The 23229-nt window shown below is 45.8% G+C and overlaps 1 protein-coding gene across 1 annotated transcript in view; it reads left to right on the top strand.

The window, feature by feature from the left end:
- LOC119455835 (uncharacterized) overlaps positions 1-23229 on the top strand; it is a 46693-nt gene that overhangs the window by 17530 nt on the left and 5934 nt on the right. The window contains exons 7-12 of the mRNA XM_037717317.1: positions 410-490; positions 3332-3385; positions 9647-9811; positions 13384-13423; positions 18374-18459; positions 21032-21524. Of these exons, the coding sequence (XP_037573245.1) occupies positions 410-490; positions 3332-3385; positions 9647-9811; positions 13384-13423; positions 18374-18459; positions 21032-21524 (919 nt within the window). The remainder of the gene's footprint in view (positions 1-409; positions 491-3331; positions 3386-9646; positions 9812-13383; positions 13424-18373; positions 18460-21031; positions 21525-23229) is intronic.

Consider the following 23229-nt stretch of genomic DNA (forward strand, 5'->3'; position numbering starts at 1 on the left):
TTTGACATGAGAATTGTGTTCCTTGTATTATTTGAGGAAAACAAGCACGAAGTTCTCTTTAATTTCCTCACCAAGCTATGGTGCATGTGATGCCAATGTGATGCCAGTGATATCACAGTGCTTTAGCATTTTCTGCCCATTTTAGTGAGATTAAAGTTCTTGGAAATTGTCAGGTTAATTTGCTGCTTATTTTTGAATGCAATGTAATAGCACTTCATTGATTGATAAATCTCTACCGATCTAGTTGGATGTTCGTTAGTTGGATAGTCCCCTTTAAAGAATGCGAGACAGAAAGCTGTCTTTCACAGTGAAGTATGTGACTTTCACAGTGAAATGATGTGCAGTGTGCACTGGGCCTTGTGGGTCTGTGGTGAACTGTACTGAAAGTCTTTTTTCTTCTCCCCCCTAGTTTGCCTTGAGGGTTGTGAATGTGATGACAGAAAATGATAGCCTGAAGGAGACCATCCAAAAGTTGTCCCAAAAGCCTGCTGTGAGTTCTCCTTCGTGTTCTCTAATGGTCACTGTGCTCCAATGTTTTTAGTGCTGGAATGTCAGATAAATTAATGCACCCATCATTGTGATACCAATTGTACCATATGCCATTGACAAACAGCTGGCCTTAGCTGATATAGATATCATATATGCATGTTTTTCATGAATGATTTGTATATGGCAAGTTTTTTAAATGCTCACTTGTCGTCTGGGTGCACTTCACTTTAGGGAGGGGATTTTTTTCTTTGCCCAAAATATTTGGGGGTTTAGATGTGAAGGTCTAAGCTATGGACGTGATAAGAATTGTAGAAAAGCTTCGGATTTTTACTGTTTTGCTGCTATTTTTTAATACAGTGATGACGCGAGAAATATGTTCAATATTTATTTTCAACAGTTGCTGCTCAGCATAGTTTCTGATGGTTGCAGCTGTTTCTCTTTCGTTGTTAACCCAATCTTTATACATGTACAGGCTGATTGGTGCCTGAAGGGGGGAATGTTACTGTATATTAAGCAAACACAATGCAAAGGCTAACATGATGGAAATGGGGAGAGAAACTGTTGGCAGCTATTTGACAACTTTAATATGGTTAAAAGTTTATAACAAACTAATGTGCGTTGCACCTGTAACTGTGAGCTTAATGGGGCATGCACCCGCTGCGGTGGCTCAGTGGCTAAGGCGTCGCGCTGCTGAGCACGAGGTTGCAGGATCGAATCCCGGCCACAGTGGCTGCATTTTGATGGAGGCGAAATGCAAAAACGCCCGTGTGCTTGCGTTGTAGTGCAAGTTAAAGAACCCCAAGTGGACAAAATTAATCCGCAGCCCTCCATTACGGCGTGCCTCAATATCAGAACTGGTTTGGCACGTAAAACCCCAGAAAGAAGAAGGGGCCTTTTAGCATAGTGCAATCTGCGATCATTACAACAATACGCACCTAAGTGGAGCCAACACTGCATGCAGTGAGGCCCACATAGGCTTGCACGGTGTTAGCAGATTGCCTGCCATGCTGGGCATGGCAGGCAATCTGCTAACACCGTTAACATGGCAAACATCCTAACATGGCAAACATCCTAAAAACATGCAGTGGGCTTCACTGAGGAGCAAGATGCACAGTTGCGTAGCTTGGTTTGGGCGGTGAGGCTGCAGGGATGTGCATAGCAGCAAAGGGTTAGGCCATTAGCCCGTAGATTACGATCATCATCATATATTTAGTAGTCGTTGCTGTTGAGCTAGTTGGTGCATGTCGAACAATAATCATTTTAGTGCCAAAAACACAATCACAGAAAGGGATCGTCCTTTCTTTGTATTCTTGTGATCGTATTTCTGGCCTTAAAATCAGGACTAAGACCTCTTATAGCGGTCTCCTGTTACAACCTTGTTCTGCTTCAGTCATCTCAAGGGGTGGGTGGGCAACCAGAGCAGTGGGTGGCATTTTCCCCGCTGCCAACCATGTGGAGAAACCCTGACATGAATTTTCCTCAACTTGGCCTTTCTAGCTTCAAACGACTTTGTGACTTTGCAAATTGGTCATATTCAACAAAATATTATGCTAAAAGATCAACAATTCACAATGATTATGCATGTGCACAGTCTTATTGCCTTCGTGCATTTAAGAAAAATATGATATGGAAATGTAGGCAAATGAAGGCAGATAAAGCGTAACGAATAAAGCCACAAGCACGAACATCAGACAAATCGATGTAACTATACCCAACATTGTCATGGTAGATGAACAATTGCAACACCATGATTTCTTCTAGTAGTAATTTTAGTAGAACACTCTATGCCTGTGACTACGTGGCCTTGTTAAACAAGTTGCCTCACTGCCAAAGTCTAATAACAAATTTTAAGGCGAAAGCCTTATATGCCCCATGAAGCAAAAAATCCGGCATCCGTCTGGCACCTGACGTTGTACCAAAACCCACGTGACCAAGTGATGACGTCACATTACCGGTGCTGGACCTGCTGCGACTCGTACTGCGAAATCCCACGGTGAAGTAAAGGGAATGAAGGTGAACTAAAGTGCATTAAGGTGGATTAAAGTGGATTAAGGTAGAGCTTTAACTTGAAGAAGGCATAGTGCTTTCTCATTCAAATCACTTAAGAATACTGAGTGACTGTCAATTTCTTTGGTCATTTGGTGCAGATTGTGTGACTCGACAACTCTTTGACTGATCATCTTTATGTCTTGCAGGTGCCTGTGTGCCTTGTAATATTGTCAGCCTGTGGTGCGGTGGTGATGGTTGCAGCTGTTTCTCTTTCGTTATTAACCCAATCTTTATACCTGTACAGGGCAACACTCTTTCTTAACGTCTCTTGGTTCCCAATGCTGATAGGCACAGAAAAAAAGGATATGAAACGTGGACATGAACTGTCCAGTTACATTCTCTATAGAGAAGAAAAATGTCGTAATGGGAATATAAAAAAGTTGAAATTGGGTTAAAATCTTTGGCTTCCCTGAACTTATCCTGAGCATAAAGTTGGTTATGCGGCCTCCTGTTCTGCAAAGAGCAGCCTTTTAGTGTATTTATTGCCATAAACCAAGGACCCATGGATTAACTGTCTATTACTTTACCAAGCTGTGTTCTTCTGATTTGGCAGCCTAAATTTTTATTTTATTCATTTTCAAAAAAAAAAAAAGAAAAGAAAAAAAAAGACCCCAGATGCTTTCTCTTGTGTTTTTGTATCCAGCCTACTTTTGTTGTGGCCAAGATTTAGCACTTATCCTCCCCAAGGCACACTCCACTATTGTAGTTCCAGTCATAATGTACTTGTACCAGTAATGCCATGCTTGTTCTTTGATGCTGTACGGCACTGAAGCGGCTTGTCAACACATTCCAGATGTCTGATAGTGGCGTGAGCACTCAGGATGATGACGAGACACTGGACAATGAGGTGGGTTGATTGTGCAAATGATGTGACTCAATATTTCATGTTCTTATTGTAAATGCTTGTAGACACTTTCACTTCACTCTTTCATAGTGATGGCAATTACAGTCGAACCCTTTTACAGTTGAGTCCCGCCACAACGAAATTCACGGGACAAGCGAAAAATTTTGTTGGGGAGAAACTTCGTTGACGCGAAATTAGTATGTATATGCGTATGCCTAATGGCAAAGCCGCGAACGAAACCGAAGCCATTGTCTAAGAAATTTTTGCGATGGCTTGAGGACAAAAGTTGAGACGTACTGAAGGCAGTCAATAAAGTGTCAACTTCATGAGAGAATGCATTTCGCGCCGCTTTTACAGCATTTTTCGTACATTGCGGCCGACGCCTAGCTCAACACGCGTGCCCGGCCGATCGCGAAACACTCATTTTGCGACACATGCACTATTGCAATGAAGCGATTTGACTTATCACAATTTCATTGCATATTTTTGACAAAATCGCCATACTTGGCAAGCTTGTGCTTACTGGAAGTTTTATTTCCAGAAGGCGGTCAGCCTGGATTTCTTACGCTTCACGGCAAGCAAAGGCGTTACGCGAGTCTCACAGTCCGTTGAAAAAGCCGTCGCAATGTCATTGTCGTGGGCTCTGATAACTTTTAAGATGAGGTCAAAAGGATCCGTTACTTTCAAAGCAGTCGCCGGAGTCGCTGTGTCTAGCGGGTTGTCATTTCCCCAGACGACGAGACTTTAGCATCATGTTGACAACAGCGGCTGCGGCGCGGCTGTTGTATCTTGAAAGCAATCTGCGCCAGGCACAAAGTGCGCGCCCATTCGGGCCTCATCTTCAAAGCGATCTGTGATGTGGGCAAAGTGCAAGTAGTGCCGGTAGAGTTGTGTGCGCTGTGCTTTTGATGTTTAATTCGCATTGAAGCGAGAGACGGCACAGAGGTCAATTCGTTCGCTGCTATTGCCGCACCTTCTCATTCTACAGTGCAGTCCAGTTATAACGATATCGAGAAGAATGAGAAATTCGATCGTTATAACCGATCATCGCTATATCTGGACTTCCGAAAAAAAAAAAAATGCCGAATATACCTTTGGCAGTCCCGAAACCAAAACTGCCACTTGCGATAGAAAAATCGACGTTGTAGAAAGTAGGCCGTGAAAAATAAAACTTTTATTTAAACCTCTAAATAGTGTCTCAATTGTTAGGCACGCTGAGATCGAAATCTGCACTTGCTTTCGCGGAAGTTTCGGATTCATAACCGCCGTGTGCATCGTGTCCATCTGCTGCGCGAACACTGGCGGTGTTGTGTCTGGCGGTCCTTCGGGACAAAGGAGGCCTCATCGACAGGCGTGAACATATCAAGTGCGCTTCACGCTTGTCGTTTCTCGTGGCCGGGAAGTGTCGTCAGTCACCTGGGACTGATGGATGAGCAATTAGTCCCCAGACTGCAATGGGTCCTCGGCCTCGTGCGTAGCTGAAATGGCAACGTCGCCCTTGGTGTGTTTCCGTGAATTACCAGCTCCGCCCGAACTACGACGAGGCCTGGCGCCGACTACGACGCGCCAACCTGGAGCCCCTTTCGAGACACCAGCCACCGCCCTCCCTAGAAATGGTAGCTTCCGCGAACTGCCCGCTACGGAGAGGCGACTCTTGCAAAGGGCCAGCGTTTAGCAATCCCGTGGGAGCCACATCAACGTTCGGTTCCCAAGGTGTCGACCTCTGCCTGTCTTCGGGGGCGACCTGGCAAGATTGGAGGCGGAGCCTGGTGGGAAACGATGGCACATCATGTGTGGGATATGGCGAACCAGTCGAAGGTAGTCATTGGCTAAGAAGAACTAAAGTGCGTTCCCTCGTCGAGTGAAAGAGGGAAACGAAAGGGATAAAACAGCGGGACTTGAGTGTTGTGAAGGACGCTCGACCATGAAGAACGCTCGGAGATGTAAACGCTACAACATGCAAAGATGTTAGCATGTAGATGGCTCCAATATCATGGAGCCCTTCTTGTAAAATAATGTACATTTTGTATATAAAATGTTTTTATGGTCTCCCTGGACCTCTCATTCTTCCGGCACCTGGCACGGCACTATCCATGAAACCTTCGTGGCCGCTCGGACCTCGGCTTTCGCAACAGCGGCTATAATTTAGCATGCATGAATTCAATGAGCAGCTCGATCGACGACATTGCACTTTGGTTGAACCTCGGGGTCGGTGTCAAAGACGGGCCATTGTCAATCTCGTCATCACTGCTGCTGCTGTCTTCGCCTCCGTCGCACAACGCCGCCGTCTGCCGCCGTCGGACATCTCTTCGCAGAACGAGGCAGCACTATTTGCACTCAGAAGCTCCTCCATCGAAGCACCAGCTATTACATCGTCAGTAGCGACATGCTTCCAGAGTTCGATAACAGAGTTATAGATTAGGGGGATGCAAGCGTTGGGGCCCTCTAATCTAAAGCTATCTAATGTCAGCGGCTTCCACCATGTTAGTTTCACCCACGGGGGTTTCGTCCTGGCTTTTGATTGGCATGGCCACTGCTTCTAGCCTTCATGATACTGGTGCTCACGGTTTTCATAATTGTCGATATGACCGACTGCGCAAGCTCGTACATCTTCGAGTCTTGCAAAATCAGTTTCGTCTCAAGGGGCGCAGCTACCGCTGCTTCCGAGGTGCAATTCCGCGCTCGTTGAGAGAGCGTGCGGCAGGGAGCGCAGGCGCCCCTCGCCAGAGGAGGTGTTGCCCTCGCTTATCGCCTTTCTTCCGCCCCCTCCTCGCGCGACTTCCGGTGACACGGGCGCGAAGCAGCTGGCGCCATCTTGTGCATGCTGCACCAACTTGCGATGCTCTCTGTGGCTTTTGCAATCGGAGCGCAGGTGGGATGCGCTGCGTGGTAATGGCAGCAGATACGAACTCTCGTAGGCAAACTTTTCGCCCCGTCTCGGTTAAGGGCAACGTAGGAACACAACTTTCACGATCATTCTGCATGAAAAACACCGCCCAGAAGCAACATTTCAGTCGTTATATCCGATATGCGGTGAATAACATGTCGTTATACATGTGTTTTTTTTTCTCATAGCCCTAATGCATAAGTTAATACTCTTAGCTAGACTCATCGTTATAACCGATATATCGTTATATGTGGTATCGTTATATGTGGACTGCACTGTAGCGTGTTAACAGACAGCGAGTTTCCGTGGTCATCGAGCAAGATGTGTTTAAGTTTACCTGTGCGGCCGTGCCACCGTGCTTGGCAATTTAGTTAGTAAGCAAATCTTTATAAGTTTATACGGCCGATAAAACTATGATCCTTATTTCGTACAGCTGTCTACTAATCTGCTATCACAATCAATGCTTCATCTTTCGGGCGAAACTGCAAAATTTTTTCCTTCCGTTAACTGCCTCGGCAATCATATGTGCCATCTCGAGAGAGAGAAATTTACGCTTCTTCGTTGGCGTAGCCATTTCGACCGGACACACACACACCACAGAAAACGGCAGCAATTATGATGATCACGTGCAGTCTCCCGCAGGCACGTGAAGACCATGCGTGGCTGTGGATTACAGTGGGGTAAATCGGTAATTTGACCTTGATTTCGTTCGCGAAAACCTCGTTCAAGCGGACATACGATCGTCACAGCTTTGGAATGGCCTTCTTATTGACTACTTGGCAGTTCCAATTTCAATTCAGTCCCAGTTTTGTTCTCGAAAACTTCGTTGAAGCAGAAATACCGAATAAAACGCCTTCGTTATAGAGAGACTTTTTTTGTATTACTTTTTATGGGCAGCTGACAGGGAATCGGAAAATCTTTGTTGTGGCGGAAATGTCATTGTAGCGGCATTTGTTGTGGAAGGATTCGACTGTATAACGAACCCAATAGTTTTGGGAAAATGGGTCGTTATATCAGTAGCTCGTCATATATGGACTCGCCCTTAAAAACTTTCAAAAATGAACTGCTCTGAATCTGGCATCAGCAGTGACAATTTGTCAGCACTCTGGTTCGAAAACCAGATTTGCAGGGTCATTTTTGTCCTCGGTGCATTCCCGCACCTAGCGGCAAATTTTCATAAGAAACAATAATCTAAACAATGGAGTATGACGTCATATAGCTCTTTCAAAACGGCGCCCGGTTCCCATCACCTGTTATTTTAAAACTGCAAGTGCAGCTGCCATATTTTATTCGAGAACTTGGGATATGTTTTACTACCAGCAGAACATGACAGTATTCTGCACACAAGAGCAAAGTGTTCTAGTTGGCCGGAAGCGTAAACTTCAGAAACTACTGCGGCACGCAGCCATTGTGCAAAAGTCTCGGATATTACCCTGTCAAAATAAGAGCTTTATCTGTACAAAATGATGCTGGCATGTGCGATTTGTGTGAAAGTGTTAGATAATGTGCAAAGCGGCAATGTTTTCCTTTCATCTTTGCGCAATAATTGCTGCTTCTGTATCGCTGTTGTGCATTAAAGATCAGTTGAAGTTCGGTGTTTGTCCTGTGTATCTCACTATGTCCCGTCTAAAATTGCGCCGTGAACTATGTTTCATAATAGTCGTAATGCAGTGCCCGCTGACCATACGGCTACCGCTCTAGGTGCTGTGCATCATAAACAACAACTTCTCTCGAAGTGTCGGACGCACTGAAGTTATTTTATTTTTCTTAAACGAATGTCACAGGTCACTCCTGCTGCTCGGAATGGTCTTCAATAAACAAATCGCAATGTTAAGCCTAAATTCCTCCGTCATTTCGAATACGAATCTTCAAATATCGAATAATGATATGTGCATGCATGTATTAGCAAGTTGGATTAATTTGTCATGTTGGAACATTGCAATTACATTGTCAATGTTAAACTATACTAGCAAGCCGTTATACTAAAAATTGTGTATTTGGCTCATGTTAACTTGGAAAATTTAGTACTAATTCCCACTAGCTGTCCTCGCCAGCCTGTGCCTTATTATACCGCATCAAATGCTCGTAAACTCGGAGGCATTTGACCCTATGCCAGTCGTCATTGATCGTACTTGCTGTCAAGCAATAATCTCGAAATTGGGGGTGGCGCTGGAAAAAAAAAAAAATCAAAGTAGGACCCTCGTCCGTGATCTAGTGTTCCTTGCTTCTGAGAAGTTGGCTTTCCCACAAAGTTTTGACGTTTAGTGGGCAAGTGTGGTTCACAGGCAAAATTTTACTGGCGGCCCAATATCACAAAATTTAGCTCAAAATCGCCCCAATATTCTTAGATTAGATAGAAACAAATGCTAAGAACCATGTGTGTTCCCGCACAGCCAGTAATATATTGGATTTGATTTGAATATTCGTATCCAACCGAATATTCGAACATTTTCAAATATCTATTCTTCAAATCAAGTACAAATAATAAAAATATAATATTCGACAATATTCAAAGTTTTGAATATTTGCACCACCTCTAGTTTTATTCCAATAGCAATTATATGGAAACTCTAGGTGAATTTTTGCCATCACCGTAATTTTCCAGATATACACTAAAACCTCGTTCATACGTCATGCGAAAAGAACATACTAACCGGGAAAACGTCCAATCCAAAGTCACGAAAAGATTTGACCACCTCAACTGCAGTTGACCTCTATACAAAGCATTGCGTGAATCATTGCAGCATGAGATGCCAACATGCTAGTGGGCCTCAAGCGGCACCGGAACCACATCATCATTATTGCCACTTGCTTGGTGAATTCGTTATTCCAGTTTGGCAATGCACTAAGCTTTGGTGCTGAAAAATCATGTTTTCCGGGAACATATTAACCATTAAAAAGAACGCGTAACTGTATCGGATAATTTTTTTGTGTTCAAACGTTGGCTCCAAGAAATCGTATGAAATGGGATTGTGTCAATTAAGTTCCGCTTACTTACTACTTAAGGCACTAAATTCGAACTTGAACTAGTGTCTGATTAAAGCCCAGTTTTGACACTGAGGCCTCGGCAATAATTTCTTTGCCACCATAGGTCTACTTAATGCATCACATAAAGTAATTCTTTTATTAAGAAATTGCTAATTCATTCAAGTCAGGTTGGTTTTAATACTACGAATTAGGTGTTTCCTTCAAGAGTAGACCGTGCCACATACAGATGTGAGTGCACATTAAAGAATTAAAGGGAGTTAGAATTTCTTCATGCTTCCGTCACGGCACTCCTTTCCAGGGTTCTGCTCTGGGAAATTAAGCCTTATCATTTAGTCACTGTAGCTGTGATTATTATTCACTTTCTTGTTATTTATTCTTCTGCTTGTCAGGTGAACAACAACGTCATGCTCACTTCGTCAGCTGCCAAGGAGCTCGAAGACAAAGTCAGGGAGATGATGGCTCGGCTCAGTGCTGCTGCTGACGAATACACCAAGCTGTACCGGAAGTTTAAGAAGCAGGAGATGCTGCTGGCATACTGCCATTGTGCCTCAACAGTGAGGCACCTGTTTCTTTTTCTCTCATTTCTGATTTCACCCGTTTTCCTCTATGGACAAAATTGGTGGGAATGTCATTAATGTTGCAGCAGCTAGACATGGAAGAAATATATTGGGTAACCTTCAACCAATCTGTTGCTAATTTGGTAGTGGTTCTGTTATCCCGAAAGAGTGCCCATGCATTTTTGAGTGAGGGAAAGCAGAGTTCCTTGAGAAAAGCAGAAACTACAGAGTTTCTTGAGGATGAACCTTGTGAAGGTCAACCTTCTTTTTTTTTTGATGGGGGTAGAGGGGGCACTTCAGTGCACTGAGCTTCAAATAAGTTCTGTGTCCATTCAGGTTTGCCATGGAGTGGCTTCTGCTGTTGTTTGAACTTCTAGCGCCAAGTTTTAAAAATTTTTTAAATAAGCTTAGGACGACATATTAGACTATATCAGTAAATCACACACCTTTAGTTTTAAATCGGTCAATCTCACCATGAGTGGAGGCTTATTAAGCTATGCTGTTTGAGATTCCTGCACCAGCTCTACATTATGTCATGTAGTTGACAGTGCCCGCCTGGTGCTCCATAATTGCTTATGGATGAAGGTTAGATTGCATTCAGAAGTAAACAAAGACTCCACCTGTCACCTTTTGGGGACATTGACTGCTCAGAAAATAACTATACAGGTGAAAATACAGTGAAATTTGTGATATCTCACACTTGTGTCAACAGCACTGAAGAAGTTCTAACACGAAATTCAGAGAAGGAAAGCTTTGCCATCGTCTTTCTCATTAATTATGCATTTTTTCATCAAAGGAAAGCAAATAGAGTAATGAGAGAATACTGTACCGAGTAAAAACTGATTTAGAGGTGGCCTTTAGTGTCCCTCCAGGCAACACAAATGCAACTGTAACCGTGAGCATGTTGCACAAACAACACCTTTCTTGCCACCTGCGTTGTCTCTCTTACACTCGTTTTATTGTGATAGCAATTGTAGGGACAGTCCAGGGGAAATTTGGCCGTCATTGTAATATTCCACTTAAAGTCCAAGTGCGATAAGATCCTATCGTGCTCCGCGTGCCATATGCTGTGGGTGCAACGGTGAACTGAGGATGGTGGCTTGATGCGAGCAGTCTTTCTACGTGCCAAATGTTAGAGGTCACGTGATCGAGTGCACGCAAGGGAGGTGCGCGCTTTCAGATGCACCCTAAGTATACAATGCACGAGGGGCAATAGGATCATATCGCACTCGGACGTAATGCGGAACATGACGCTGCTCCGCTTCGGTGGCTCTGGTCGTGCAGCGTATGATTTAAGAGGTGCATTCGCAATCGGCCGCTTGTCGTTCTACTATTTGACAATCTGCATCCGTGGAAGGTGCCATTTATTGTCTCAGTATTCCTTCGCGGTGGCCAGGAAATTTCGTTATATTAAAATCGTGTATAAGCACACTTCATTATATTTAGGTTCTAAGTACAGTGGAATCTCGATGATACAAATCTCACGGGGTCATGAAAAGTATTCGTATTAGCCGAAATTCGTATCATCGAAACACAATCAAAACTAAGTAAATTATGGGGTAAATTTTACCGGATCAGATTGCGAAAGATCGCGAGAAAAATTGATTTTTGAAAACCACGCGTTTCGGTATATGCAACGCCTAATCTACCCTGTATCAAAATGGTTTGGCTGAAAACGCAATAAAAGTGGCCGAAAAAGATTTATTCGTCAGTGCACAGGACGAGAAAACAGCTTTAAATCGCGCCAGATCACCGCGATTCACGGAGACTTATCTCGTATTTCCCGCCACCGAGCGCCGCCATCTTGGTATCGTTCGAAAGCTCAAAGTTTTGCCGTTCCGCTAGTAAACTGTAGTTCTGCTTCTCAATTCGTACGTCGTCGCCATCTTGTAACAAATGCGCAAACTCAAAAGAAGCGCGGGTCTGCGATAGGTAGTCACACGGGCCCTCCGATGAAAGCAGGCCTCCGATTGGCTGCCGTGCTGAAAGGCGTCTCTCCATTGGTTGCTGTGGCAGGGGCAAGATGGCAACCACAGTTGTCTGCCTCGTAAACCACGCTGGCGTCTTCACTTGACACGCAGAATTCGGATTACTGAGAGCTCCCAGGTTAGTGATGGATCGTCGCTCGTTGGAGAAGAAATTTTGGACGAAGCACGCCTTCAGAATACGGAAGCGCAAGCCTCCTACGGCAAGAAAAATATGGCGATTAGCGGGAGAAGCGGAGGAGCACCCAACTGAACGTGCCACGCTACCTTGCACCGTTGATTACGTGCCGCGCTATCTTGCACCGTGTGACTCCAGCAGCGAAACCGACAATCGCCCTGTGCCATCGGCACCGATAACGCAGTCGACGGAAGACGCGACAATGGAGGCTCCCGCGCCTCGGCGTATTGCCGCCGCGCGAATCAGCCGAGATCGTATCTCGGTCGACATAGCTCGCTGCAGCTAGGCAAAATGGCGCAAACGCAAAGAACGCGGCCCGAAGCACAGCAGCCACTCCGTCCGTTGGGCGGCCGCCGAAAAGGAGGAAAAGCACAAAAGCAACAAAAGCGCCACCGCTTCAAACTCTTCGCGCCCAGTCGCGGCCTCTGCGCTGTCCGGCGTCGCGTCCGCGCCTCCGAACCAAAAGAGAAAGGGAGAAAGCGCGTGACTGCGCGCTTTTGTCTTTCGCGGCTGTCGGTGGGGCGGTGTTTATTCGTATCAACCAACGCGGGTCGAAAATCGATTCGTAACAGCCGTACTCTAGCACGTTGCAAAGTAATGGGGATCGGCCAGGACCACGGAAAAATTCGTATCATCCGGAAATTTGTATTAGCCGTGATCGTATCATCGAGATTCCACTGTACATGGTGTTCTTTGGACTAGAAGTTATGAAAAGTTAGTACTTTTTTACATCAAGAACTTCGTTATGCTGAAGTTCGTTATATCGAAACTTACCTGTATTGGAAAATTGTGCCAGAGCCTTGCAAGGTCACATGCTGTTCTTATTCCCAAGTGTGAATGCTCACCATGATCAAGAATTGCCTAAAGGTGCTTGTTGACTAGAAGTTCAAAGAATTGGCTCAGCTTTTGAATGATTTCAATGAATTGAGCTTCTAAGAATCTCTAGCCAAGGTCAAATTAAGAGAAGTTGAGTTTCAACGATGCTTCTTTTTATATCGCCAAATTTTTTTTTCTAGGTAATTCATTCGCATAGAGGTGATAGCTATGGTTTCTAGATTGTGATTCACAGGTTGAGTTTCCTGAACTCTATTCCAAGAAATGTAGCATGAAGCAAATGATTGCTGAAACAAGTGCTTCTGTGCCTGTAGTGTGATTGTCTGCTTCCCACTAAACTTCATGTTAACAATGCACCAGCCAACCGAACTATAAGTTCTACTCAAGTATATTTCTTGAACTCATTTCTGACTGCACTTCGAGATGTAAAGTTTGTTGTCGCTGTTGCATGCTAGCAGTCTTCTAGATTATTGTTGTTTCTTTCCTCTCCCATGTCAAGCCTCAGCCTTGTGTTGTTTACTTGACCGTAGTTCCGCTGTTTGACTGTAGTTTTGCTCTTTGTCCTGTTCCAGAATGACCAGCACACTGCCCGATTCTCGGCATCTAACCCACGTATGCTGCCTTCCACTTGATTACTGTGCACACTATAAAGCATTTACCGTATTTTCCAGTCTATAAGTCGCACCTTTGCATAAGTCGCACCCCCCCCCCCTCAGAACAACAGTTTTTCCGAAAAAAAAACAACGTATATACAGTGTAGACCACCACTTATAACGTAACCGATTATAGTGTAGGAACGGATATAGTACGGTCTTTTCAGACACCTGCTTATTTTCCCATAGCACTCCACGTATACACGTATCACTTATAGTGCAGTTGCGGGAGACAAAATACCAGTTCCAGTGTGGCTGCCGGCGCATCTCGCGCCGTCGGCGTGTTCCAACGTTGCTGGTGCATGAATAGCTCCGTTCATATTTTTTGCCCGGCACACCAAGCCATGCCGGCCACGCATCCCAGCATTCCTCGCGAGGAACGGGCAGAATGATGCAATGGCGGGAGCGCGCGAAAGCACATCCATCGCTGTGGCTCTCTGCGCAATAACAAGCATGGTGTCACGCACGCACAAGCAAACATGAACACATCTCACTCGATGACTGTGGAAACTTGCTGTCGGAACCCTATGGTGAGGAAGCGCAGCAGCAGCAGTGAGCGAATTGACCTTCGTGCTGCCGCTCGCGTCAAAGTGAACTAAGCCATGAAAACACAGTGCACGGTGGACTGTGCCCCAGTCGCGGATGGCTTTCAAGATACAGCGGCCCCTGTGGGCAGACGTGCGTGCTCAGAGTAAATGCACCCCCCCCCCTCCTCGAGCCTTGTGTGCGACGGAAGACAGTGCGCTTCTCGCTTTCCTCCTTTGCATGCGCGAGATTGAGACGCGATCACCGGCTCACCCTTGCACGCTTTCACTCGCACGTACCGCATACAGCGCGCGGCGACGATTTTATTGCCGTTGGACTTTATACAGAACCTCGCAGCAACAGCTACGGCAGCTAGAAATGCACCTGGAGTGTCCATATAATTGCTATCGCAATAAAATCTTTGTTTTGGTTATAATGCGGTACCGCTTATAGTGCGGATATTCGCGACTCCGGTGACTTACGTTATAAGCGGTCTACACTGGACTGGTGTAAAAACACACCTGTTCATTTGGTAAGCGATTTTTAAAAATTGGTGACATTTCACTCTGTGAACGCGCGTCTCGTGCAAGCGTATGGGTGCGATTAATATACAGGGTGTTTCAGCGAACACTTTCAAAAATTCTTGAAGGTTGCCTGTGGCAGATAGCACAATTCTAGTTCATGAGCTGGTCTGCCCGAAGAGGCGGACCTTAGATGCACAAGAAATTGAAATGTATAATCGAATAATTAACAAAAATGCACTAATTGAGTTTTTACCTAAGAGCCTGATGGCCCATATTGCAATTTACAAATTGTAGCCGTGGAGTTCCCAAGGCAGATCCACTTGGAACGAATTCTCGAGATGACACCAGTTTCGAGATATTAATTCCCGAACTTTGCGCAGAAATGCATTGGCGTTCTAGTTAGTTTCTTAACAAAACGTCGCTTTATGCATTGAAGCACAAAAATTAACTGGAACGCCAATGCATTTCTCCGCAAAGTTCAGGAATTAATTTCTCAAAACTGGTGTCATCCTGAGAATTAATCCCAAGTGGATCCGCCCTGAGAAATCCATGGCTACAATTTGTAAATTGCAATATGGGCCATCAGGTAATTAGTTAAAAACTTAATTAGTGAATTTTTGGTAATTAGTAAATTATACATTTCAATTTTTGTGCAAATATTGTCCGCCTCTTCGAGTATACCAGCTCACTAACTAGAATTTGGCTATCTGCCACAGGCAACCTTAAATAAATTTTGAAAGTGTTCGCTGCAACACCCTGTATAATTGCGATATGGACACTCCAGGCGCATTTCTGCAGTTGTGGTCGCGCCGATGTTCCGTATAAAGTCCAAGGGCAATAACATCGTCCCCTTGCACTGTATGCTGTATCTGTGAGCGAAAGCATGCGACGGTGAGCCGAATCGTGCACCAGGGAGGAAAGGGGGAAGGCAGTGTGGGAGGAGGGGGGGTTGTCTTGTACTCTGGCAGCAACTACTGCGTAGATAGCGCAGCCGCGCGCACCGTATCTTGAAAGTGATCTGCAGATGCTACGACTTTCGGGTTGGTCGACTTGCGGTCGGCCTGTCGCCACTTGCGTTGCTGTTCCGTCCTCCTTGCACGGCGCTCAGGAATTCTATCACGAGAAGAACCGGGTACCTCGATAGCGAGAACTCGTAGCAATTAAGTGGCATAGGAGGACAACCCAGCCCACTTCACGTGGTCGTAGCATCCAATCCAATTTTGACGGCAGTTTTTCCAGAAAAAAAAAAAAACGCATATTAGTCGCACCATTCTATAAGACGCACCGACGAAAAATTCAGAAAAAAATTTGACTTATACACCAGAAAATACGGTAGTACTCGATTGTATTGTGCATCCCATTTTTAAGCCCCGATGTAAAAAATGCCTTTAACACTCACCCCGATGCTCATATTTAAAAAAAAAAGTACAATGTCCGTGAGTGTTCTCTTACCACCATTTCATTGTAAGAATGAGATAGAGTAATGCGTTTCGTCTTCACTGCCATCCATAACATCTGAGAATCACATTTCTTAAATGCCTTGCTGACCATCACAACCTAATAAACTTGAAGAACGGGCACAACCGATGTCTCGGTAATCACAGCACTTACGGATGCAGCTGACTTGTGGATTTGATTACAACAAATTTTACTGCCAATGATAATAGCTTGTTACTATTGTAGTTTTTGTGTCATACTGAATTCTAATACACATTTATTTCTCAGCTAGTTTTTCTTGAAAAAAAAAAAGTGCGCTTTATAATAGAGAGTTAAGTTTGTTCTTTGTCCTTGAAGTCGATGAAAGTCTCTTCAAGGTGATTATCGGCGTTGATGAAGCAGGAGGCAGGTTGGAGGTAACAAAACTTGAGGATATATTGCAACAAAAATATTTACACAGACAAATGCAGAGTTAGCAAGAAAACACTGATGCAAAACACACAAGTAAACAGCGCCTTACTCTTCTACTTTTGTTAAGTTGGAGCCTAGGACAACTGTCACTACATACGACCAACCGAGTCTCACTGTTCTACCACTAAGTGGTTACGGCCCAGACTAGCATTGCATCGTACGGAGTCTTACTGATCTATCAGGTTTAATGATTAGAGCCTAGACTGAGGAGCAAGCACCTCGTCTCGATTGTTATAGGTGAAAGAGACAAAGAAAAAGGGCGGTAGGACCGTTGGCCCATCCTACGGAAGCAGTTGCCAATGAGAGCTGAAAGTTTAAGCCACAACCCAAAGGGATGGGCTTACAATTAAAAGTAAATGTATTGGAAAACAACCCTGTTTTCCTTCTTTCCACAACTCCGTTTCCCTCTGCTATTTCCACGTGGTCAGTGACAGCCTCAGCAAACACGCCAGGCACGCACGATTTATTGCTAGGCCATCTCAAACCTCGGTGGCATTTCTAGCCAGCAGGAGGCTCGGGGGCTGGTGTCACAACACTGCGTAGCGCAGTCCCCCAATCAAGGTTTTTCTGCGTGGGAAAATAATGACCGTTGGCGGCATTTGGACCCGGTGTTTTCAAGACGACGTTCTTCGAACGCGATCCTCGCATGCGCACTGCGCCTCTACGGCGCGCACTGCAGGCTGACACTCGACACCACGCAGGCTTTTCTCAGCGCTCAAAACAAGATACACGTGGTTGCCGCCCGGACGCGTAGGGGAGTGGACCCCCGCTCTGTACACGCAAAACATGGTCAACAATGCTAGGCCATAAACCTCGGCGCCATCTCTAGCCCTCAGGGGACTCGGAAGCCGGCGCCACAACACCGCGTACAGCCGTTCCACTCGAGGTTTGTCTGCGTTGACCTATTATGACCATCGGCGGAATGCCAACCCAGTGCGCGCAAGACCGCGTTCTCCGAATCTGTTCTCCGCACCGCGCTCCCCCCCGGCGCGCGCCGCGGCTCGTCACCCGACACCACGCGGGCTGTCCGACCCCTCAAAAACAGAAACGGTTGCTGCCCGGATGCGCTGGGGAGTGGACGCCTCCCTATTCATAAAACACGTGGGAAAGTTGCGGCACTGCGACAATATATACGAAACAATCATGCAGCCCTACACCGCCCATGCTGTATGTTCGATAGAAGAGCGGCCTAACAATAGAGTAAATGCGATAATTTTCATTGTGCGAGTGCAGGGCATTGAGAAGCACAAGAATATTGGAGTTTGCTGCTGTCACGCCAGGCAACACGAACACTGATTCTATTAATATTTTGTGCAGTCAACGTAGAGGCCAACTGCAATGATGTCTTACTTTGGCTAAATTGGTTATAAATGAGTTGCATGTATTAGTGATACAATCTTGGGAAGTCTGCAGGGCTCGTGATTGTCTAATTTTCTTATTAACAGCCTTTAAGTAGGACCTAAGCATACAGTGTGGACACCTGGTGCTTAGAGGATATGACGCAAACCCCAGATAGCTTTCAAGGGTTTTGGCATGCTGCGGGTGCCACCATAGAGCTCTCTAGAGCTTGTGGTGAAATGCTGCGCTGGTTCTCAACATGCCATGTTCTGCGTCATTTTTTGTGAGCAGTAATGGCATCTTTTTTTTTTATGTTTTGGTATAAGAAAAGGTGCTATTCTTGCGAATCTTTCGTGACACATTTATACCTGTATTTCAAATGTAAAACTTTGCGTGGCGGCTGCTCTATGTGTTCTATATACTGTATGAAACTAGGCTTTTGCGTGATCCAAAATTTTATTGCAGTTGGCCTTTAACATGCTCTGTACAGTACTATTGCACCAATACCAGGTGCTTTGCTCCTCATGGTTTTTCTTTGCATGCATGTGTTGTGTGCGCCTTTGTCCCTACTGCATGCAACTTGGTGTTGTTGTAATCCCTTTGCTGCATTTCAGAGTTCACATCTGCCGGGGTAGCTGCAGCTGTGCCTAAGGAACTTGCGACAAGGAAGGTTTCAATCAGTGTTCCAGCCATTGCCGAGGTAATAACTGTAATATATCTTACTTTTTTTTTTTTCAAAACTACATCAGTATATGTTCTAGAGCTCTCCTTCCCTCCAGCCATATTGGCTATCATATTTACAAGTGCAAGACCTCTGCTTTTCTTCATGGCTACATGCTGACACTGCATACTGCACTGTATTTGCTCCACAGACTATGAAACCACTGATGACAACTTGACATACCTTTCTTCAATTTTTATTGTTACTGAAATTTGCTTCTGATGCAGGGGGTCCATGGTGTCGTTTGGTGGCAAATTTTTTTTTTATTGTGAATGAGGTCCAAAGGGGGGGGGAGTCTGTGGGTGTTACGCTAAAGCAGGCCTTACTCAAACAAGAATCGTAAGCAGCAGCTAAGGTGAAGCGTTCCTGTTCACATTGAAATCTGGGATCTTGTCGAGTTGAAACAAGAGCACATTCTTGCTTTTACATATCAAGATTTCGAACTGATGCACTTTATACTGTTGAACACTTCTGTACACCCATTTTAATGCTTGCGAATCTCGGCTATATTCGTGTAATCGTGTAAAAATTTAATATAACTGTCTGTGGTGGTACACTCGAACTTAGTTATAACGACGTTGAAGGGAGAGCCGAAATTACTTTGTTATATCTGTTACTTCACTATATCCATTATTGCCACTTACTGCAATATATGCAATGGGGTGCACAGTTGTAAGCATGAAAATAGGAAGACAGCTTTGCAGCCTGCAGAACCGCTACATTTCCACGCATGGAATGAAATTTCAATAAAACAACAAAAGAGTTTTCGGCGTGTCATGACGTCTTAGCACCTGATGTAACCGCCTTTAGATCGCTGCTTTCTGTTCCATTGTGGTGGTCTTTCGCGTCTGCTTTCCACTTTGGTCTTCGCGATCAAGTAGCGCGTGGCACACAACACTGCGCTCCGTTGTGTGATTGAGGAGGCAAGCAAACTTCGGCTTGTGGCCTCTGAGATTGCACCGGTGCCAATGCGATCTCGGAGGCCATGCTGTGATGTCAGGTTCTGGTTTAGTGTTGCACACTCAAGGGCAACCTTGGTGCAAGTAATAGACCGAGCCATTTGTACACTTATAACAAATTATCACTTGTAGCGCACATATGAAAGAGTAAAGGAAAAAAAAACATGCGTTGAAAGGTTTACACTAACTAAGTAATATAATGTTCCGCCCGTCAGTGACACGGTAAATAGTAAAGTCATGGCGATTCTGACACACGAATCTACCCGGGCAGTTGCGTCGGCTTAGACGACGGGGTGGTTGCTGAGGGCACGGCGGAGAATGAATCGCAGAGCCCCTTGTCAATGCTGCCTGCCACGTCAAGCTGGGTTGTGGCGACCAGCACGGTCCATGAGTGGGTTGGAGCTATGTTCTCCTGGAGACGTCGATGAGGCCGGGTGCGGAACTGCGTCAGCAACGGTCGACGGAGCCCAGGTCGTGGGCCCAGGCCGTGTCCTCTCGCCTGACCGGCCAGTCCACTCCGTGACGTCAACCGTTGTCCGTGTTGGCCGTTGTCCGTGAATGTTTTCGGGACAGTTTGGCCCGTTGTCCGTGAACGTCCCCGGAACAGTCTGGTCTGTGGGCCGTGAACATCCCTAGGACAGTCTGGCCAGTCGTCCGTGAACGTCCCCGGAACAGTCTGGTTCGTTGTCCGTGAACGTCCCCAGAACAGTCTGGCTCCTTCGAACAGCAGGGCTTCCTCCTGGCTCGGTCTCGAGACGCGCTGCGGCCACTTCCCGAACCGGCACCGCCTCCTTGCCGCCAGCCTTTCGAGCCCTGCAGCTCACGCTCTCCTTCCCCCTGCCTCGTGCTTTCCTCTTCCTTTTCTCTTTTCTTCTCAGTTTTGCTTATCTTTTTGTCTCCTATTGCGTCGGTCCCACAACACCACAAGTGCACAGGTCGCACGTATATTACACATGCCCAGCTGCCAGCTTGTGCGGTGCATCGCAGGGCAAGAGAGGCATGAATGCACGGCCTGGGCCTGACCTCAGAGATTGCTCTGGGAGAATCTCGGAGGCCAGGCCCAGCTGCGGCAACCTGTGTGGCGCGCTATAGAGAATGAAGTGAATGCACTAATCATTCGCAACACCATGTGTAGCCACGCAGCTGCGCTTGCTTGCGTGGCGCGGCTTGCGCATCGAGGCACGCACAAGAGAGAGAGGTCAGTGGAGAAGTGAGATTGTAAGCCGCTGCTTGGGCGCAGGTGCACAGCTATGTACAATGGTGACAAAGACCAGTGTTGCTTGACGGCGTATTCGATGCAGGGACGCGGAAGTTTTGAACTGCCGCGGCGAACGAGTGCTGAACCCTGTTGAAAGCGATGTACTCGGCACACAACGGTCGGGTATGTTTAAGTTTCGGATAAGAATCCAGTTCGTTATATCCATTGGCAGGACAGTTTCACTTCGTTTAAGCAAGGTTTTAAATAGGTGAATCTCTATGGCGATTTCAAGGGGAATTTCATTTACTTCGTTACATACTGTTTCGTTATAACGAGGTTCGAGTGTAATTGTCGGTGAATAACTATTATAGTACAATTTTTTTTTTTTTTTCAGTTGAAAGAAGTTGATATGGCACGTTTTCCAACCCTGGTGGACCTGTCCTGCAGCGCTCCAAGTATTTCGAATCTGACCTGCCAGGAGTGCCCTCCCACAGTGGGAGTCGCTGCCACCAAGTCCTCCGGCATTGCAATCGCAGACTCATCTTTTCACATTGGTGCTCGGCCCAAGACAACAACCGTTTCCGTGATCTTTGACAGCGAGCATGGCGTCAGTCCAGCATGTACCAAGTCACGCAAAGTCACTGCACCGGCTTGGAGGAGGACTCCACGGGCATCATCGTTGTCCAGGAGTAGCCGACTGGCCACGCAGAGCACCAGGCATGGCTGGAACCTGCCGTGTGGATTGCCGCCTTACGGATTTGGTGGGCCGACAACAACCCACAGAGACCTGTGCTTGCAAGACGCAGCCGCGCAGACAGATGGAACGACGACTACAGACAGTGCGGCACAAGTTGAAGCCATTGTGCAAGCAATTCCTGGAGCATCTGGTAGGGTGCTGGTTGATGGTAGCCTTGTTGGTCATTTGCTGAGATGCTTAAGTGTTTCTGTGCTTAAGCTATACACTGAAGGAATGGCAAGCACTGAAAATCTGTCAAGATCAATTTACTATTAAGTCTGTCATATTCCTCCTGTTACTGTACTCCGTTTCATACGTAGTAGGCATAGCTATGAAGGCTAGAGAGACTTCTCTTGCTGTCTGCGTCTACAACCAAAAAATGTAGTATGTCCATATGAAAGATATAAAAGTATGCGCCATGTAATAGATGATATGTAAAACCTGCAAGTGTGCTTCTCCGCACACTTTCATTGATGTAACCAAGATGGAGGACCCCGGGCTTGAATCGTATCAACATGCGGGTCATTGACATCATTCCTGCCACCGTCCGTTCTCCGAACTGTCTAAGGTTTCAAAACGTGTGTCTCAGCTTTAACAGTGCTACTAGCAGGAATGCAGCCATCTTGGTTAGGGAAAGTTAGCTCTATGGGAAAGCCTGCGTAAGGACTTTTGCATATTGTCTTTTGGATGTAAAATTAAATGTCATACTTTTACATCGCTGAATACGATGTACAGGTCATACCACTTATATCTTAACCACTTATAGTGCAGGACAGCATGTAAAGCGATCTTTACTGACTCCCGTTGATCTTCCCATAGAACTCGGTGTGTATGTGTACTGCTTAATGGGCACAAGCGTACCCCAGCCTGGTGCATTTTGCAGCTGCGCGATGAAAAATACTCGTTATAATGCTGTTGCCAGAAAATCCTGCAGAGAAGCGAGGCAGCGAGTGTGCGCCATGTGCGTGTGTTCTAATGAGGTGCGCCGGTCAAGGGGAGAGCGTTGAGGGCGATGTGAAGGAAGAGATGCAGAACGAGCAGGTGGACAAGAAACTTAGGAGAAAAAAATAGGGGGTGTCCTAGACTCCTTGGCGACGGAAGAGCCGTTTACTCTCAGCCGCCTTCACAGCAGCGCGCGGTCTGCACCGAACAATGCACATTGTCGCTCTTTGGCTCTTCAATTTGTGCGCAGAAAGTAAATAGAGTTGCCGACTGATTATTTCGGACACGAATGGCGCCACAGATAGTATGTCTGAATTATTGAGGCCAGAAAAACAAATTTCGACGGTGAAATCAATTTGATATTTACAACTCTAGTGCTGAAACTCCAACTCCTGCAAAAAAAATCAGTCAAGGCTGCAAAGGCATTTTGCATTCACCTGTCCCACTGCACGTCGCCGCAGCGTGCAGATATCATCGCGCCTGCAACCTTGACTCTGTGACGCTGTCAATTTCAACTGTGTTGCACAAATTCATCAGTTTGGAATGTTGTCCACAGCAGAGCTTTCACCGCGACAGCGCATCAGCCACTGCGTATCAATTGCGCTCGCGGCCAAGACATAGTATTTTGTGTACTAGAAGCACAGGTAGACACAAGTAATAGGTGATTTGAAGTAAACTAGGAAGTTTCAAGCTCACTTTCTGTGCTAAAGTGACCCAAATGAACAAAAATACTACTGTGAAATATGTATGATGTTACGCTGATGTACGAGTGTGTAGCTTGGGCGTAAGATTTTAAGTAGAAGTTTGGCGTTGACTTTGTTATGCTATGAACATAGAGTTTTGAAAGAATACTTAGTAGCCTTAATGGAATGAATGAATTAGTCTGTCAATTATTCAATCCCTTGTACTGGCAT

Source organism: Dermacentor silvarum, chromosome 6 (assembly GCF_013339745.2).
Source record: "Dermacentor silvarum isolate Dsil-2018 chromosome 6, BIME_Dsil_1.4, whole genome shotgun sequence".
NCBI classification, from domain to species: Eukaryota; Metazoa; Arthropoda; class Arachnida; order Ixodida; family Ixodidae; genus Dermacentor; species Dermacentor silvarum.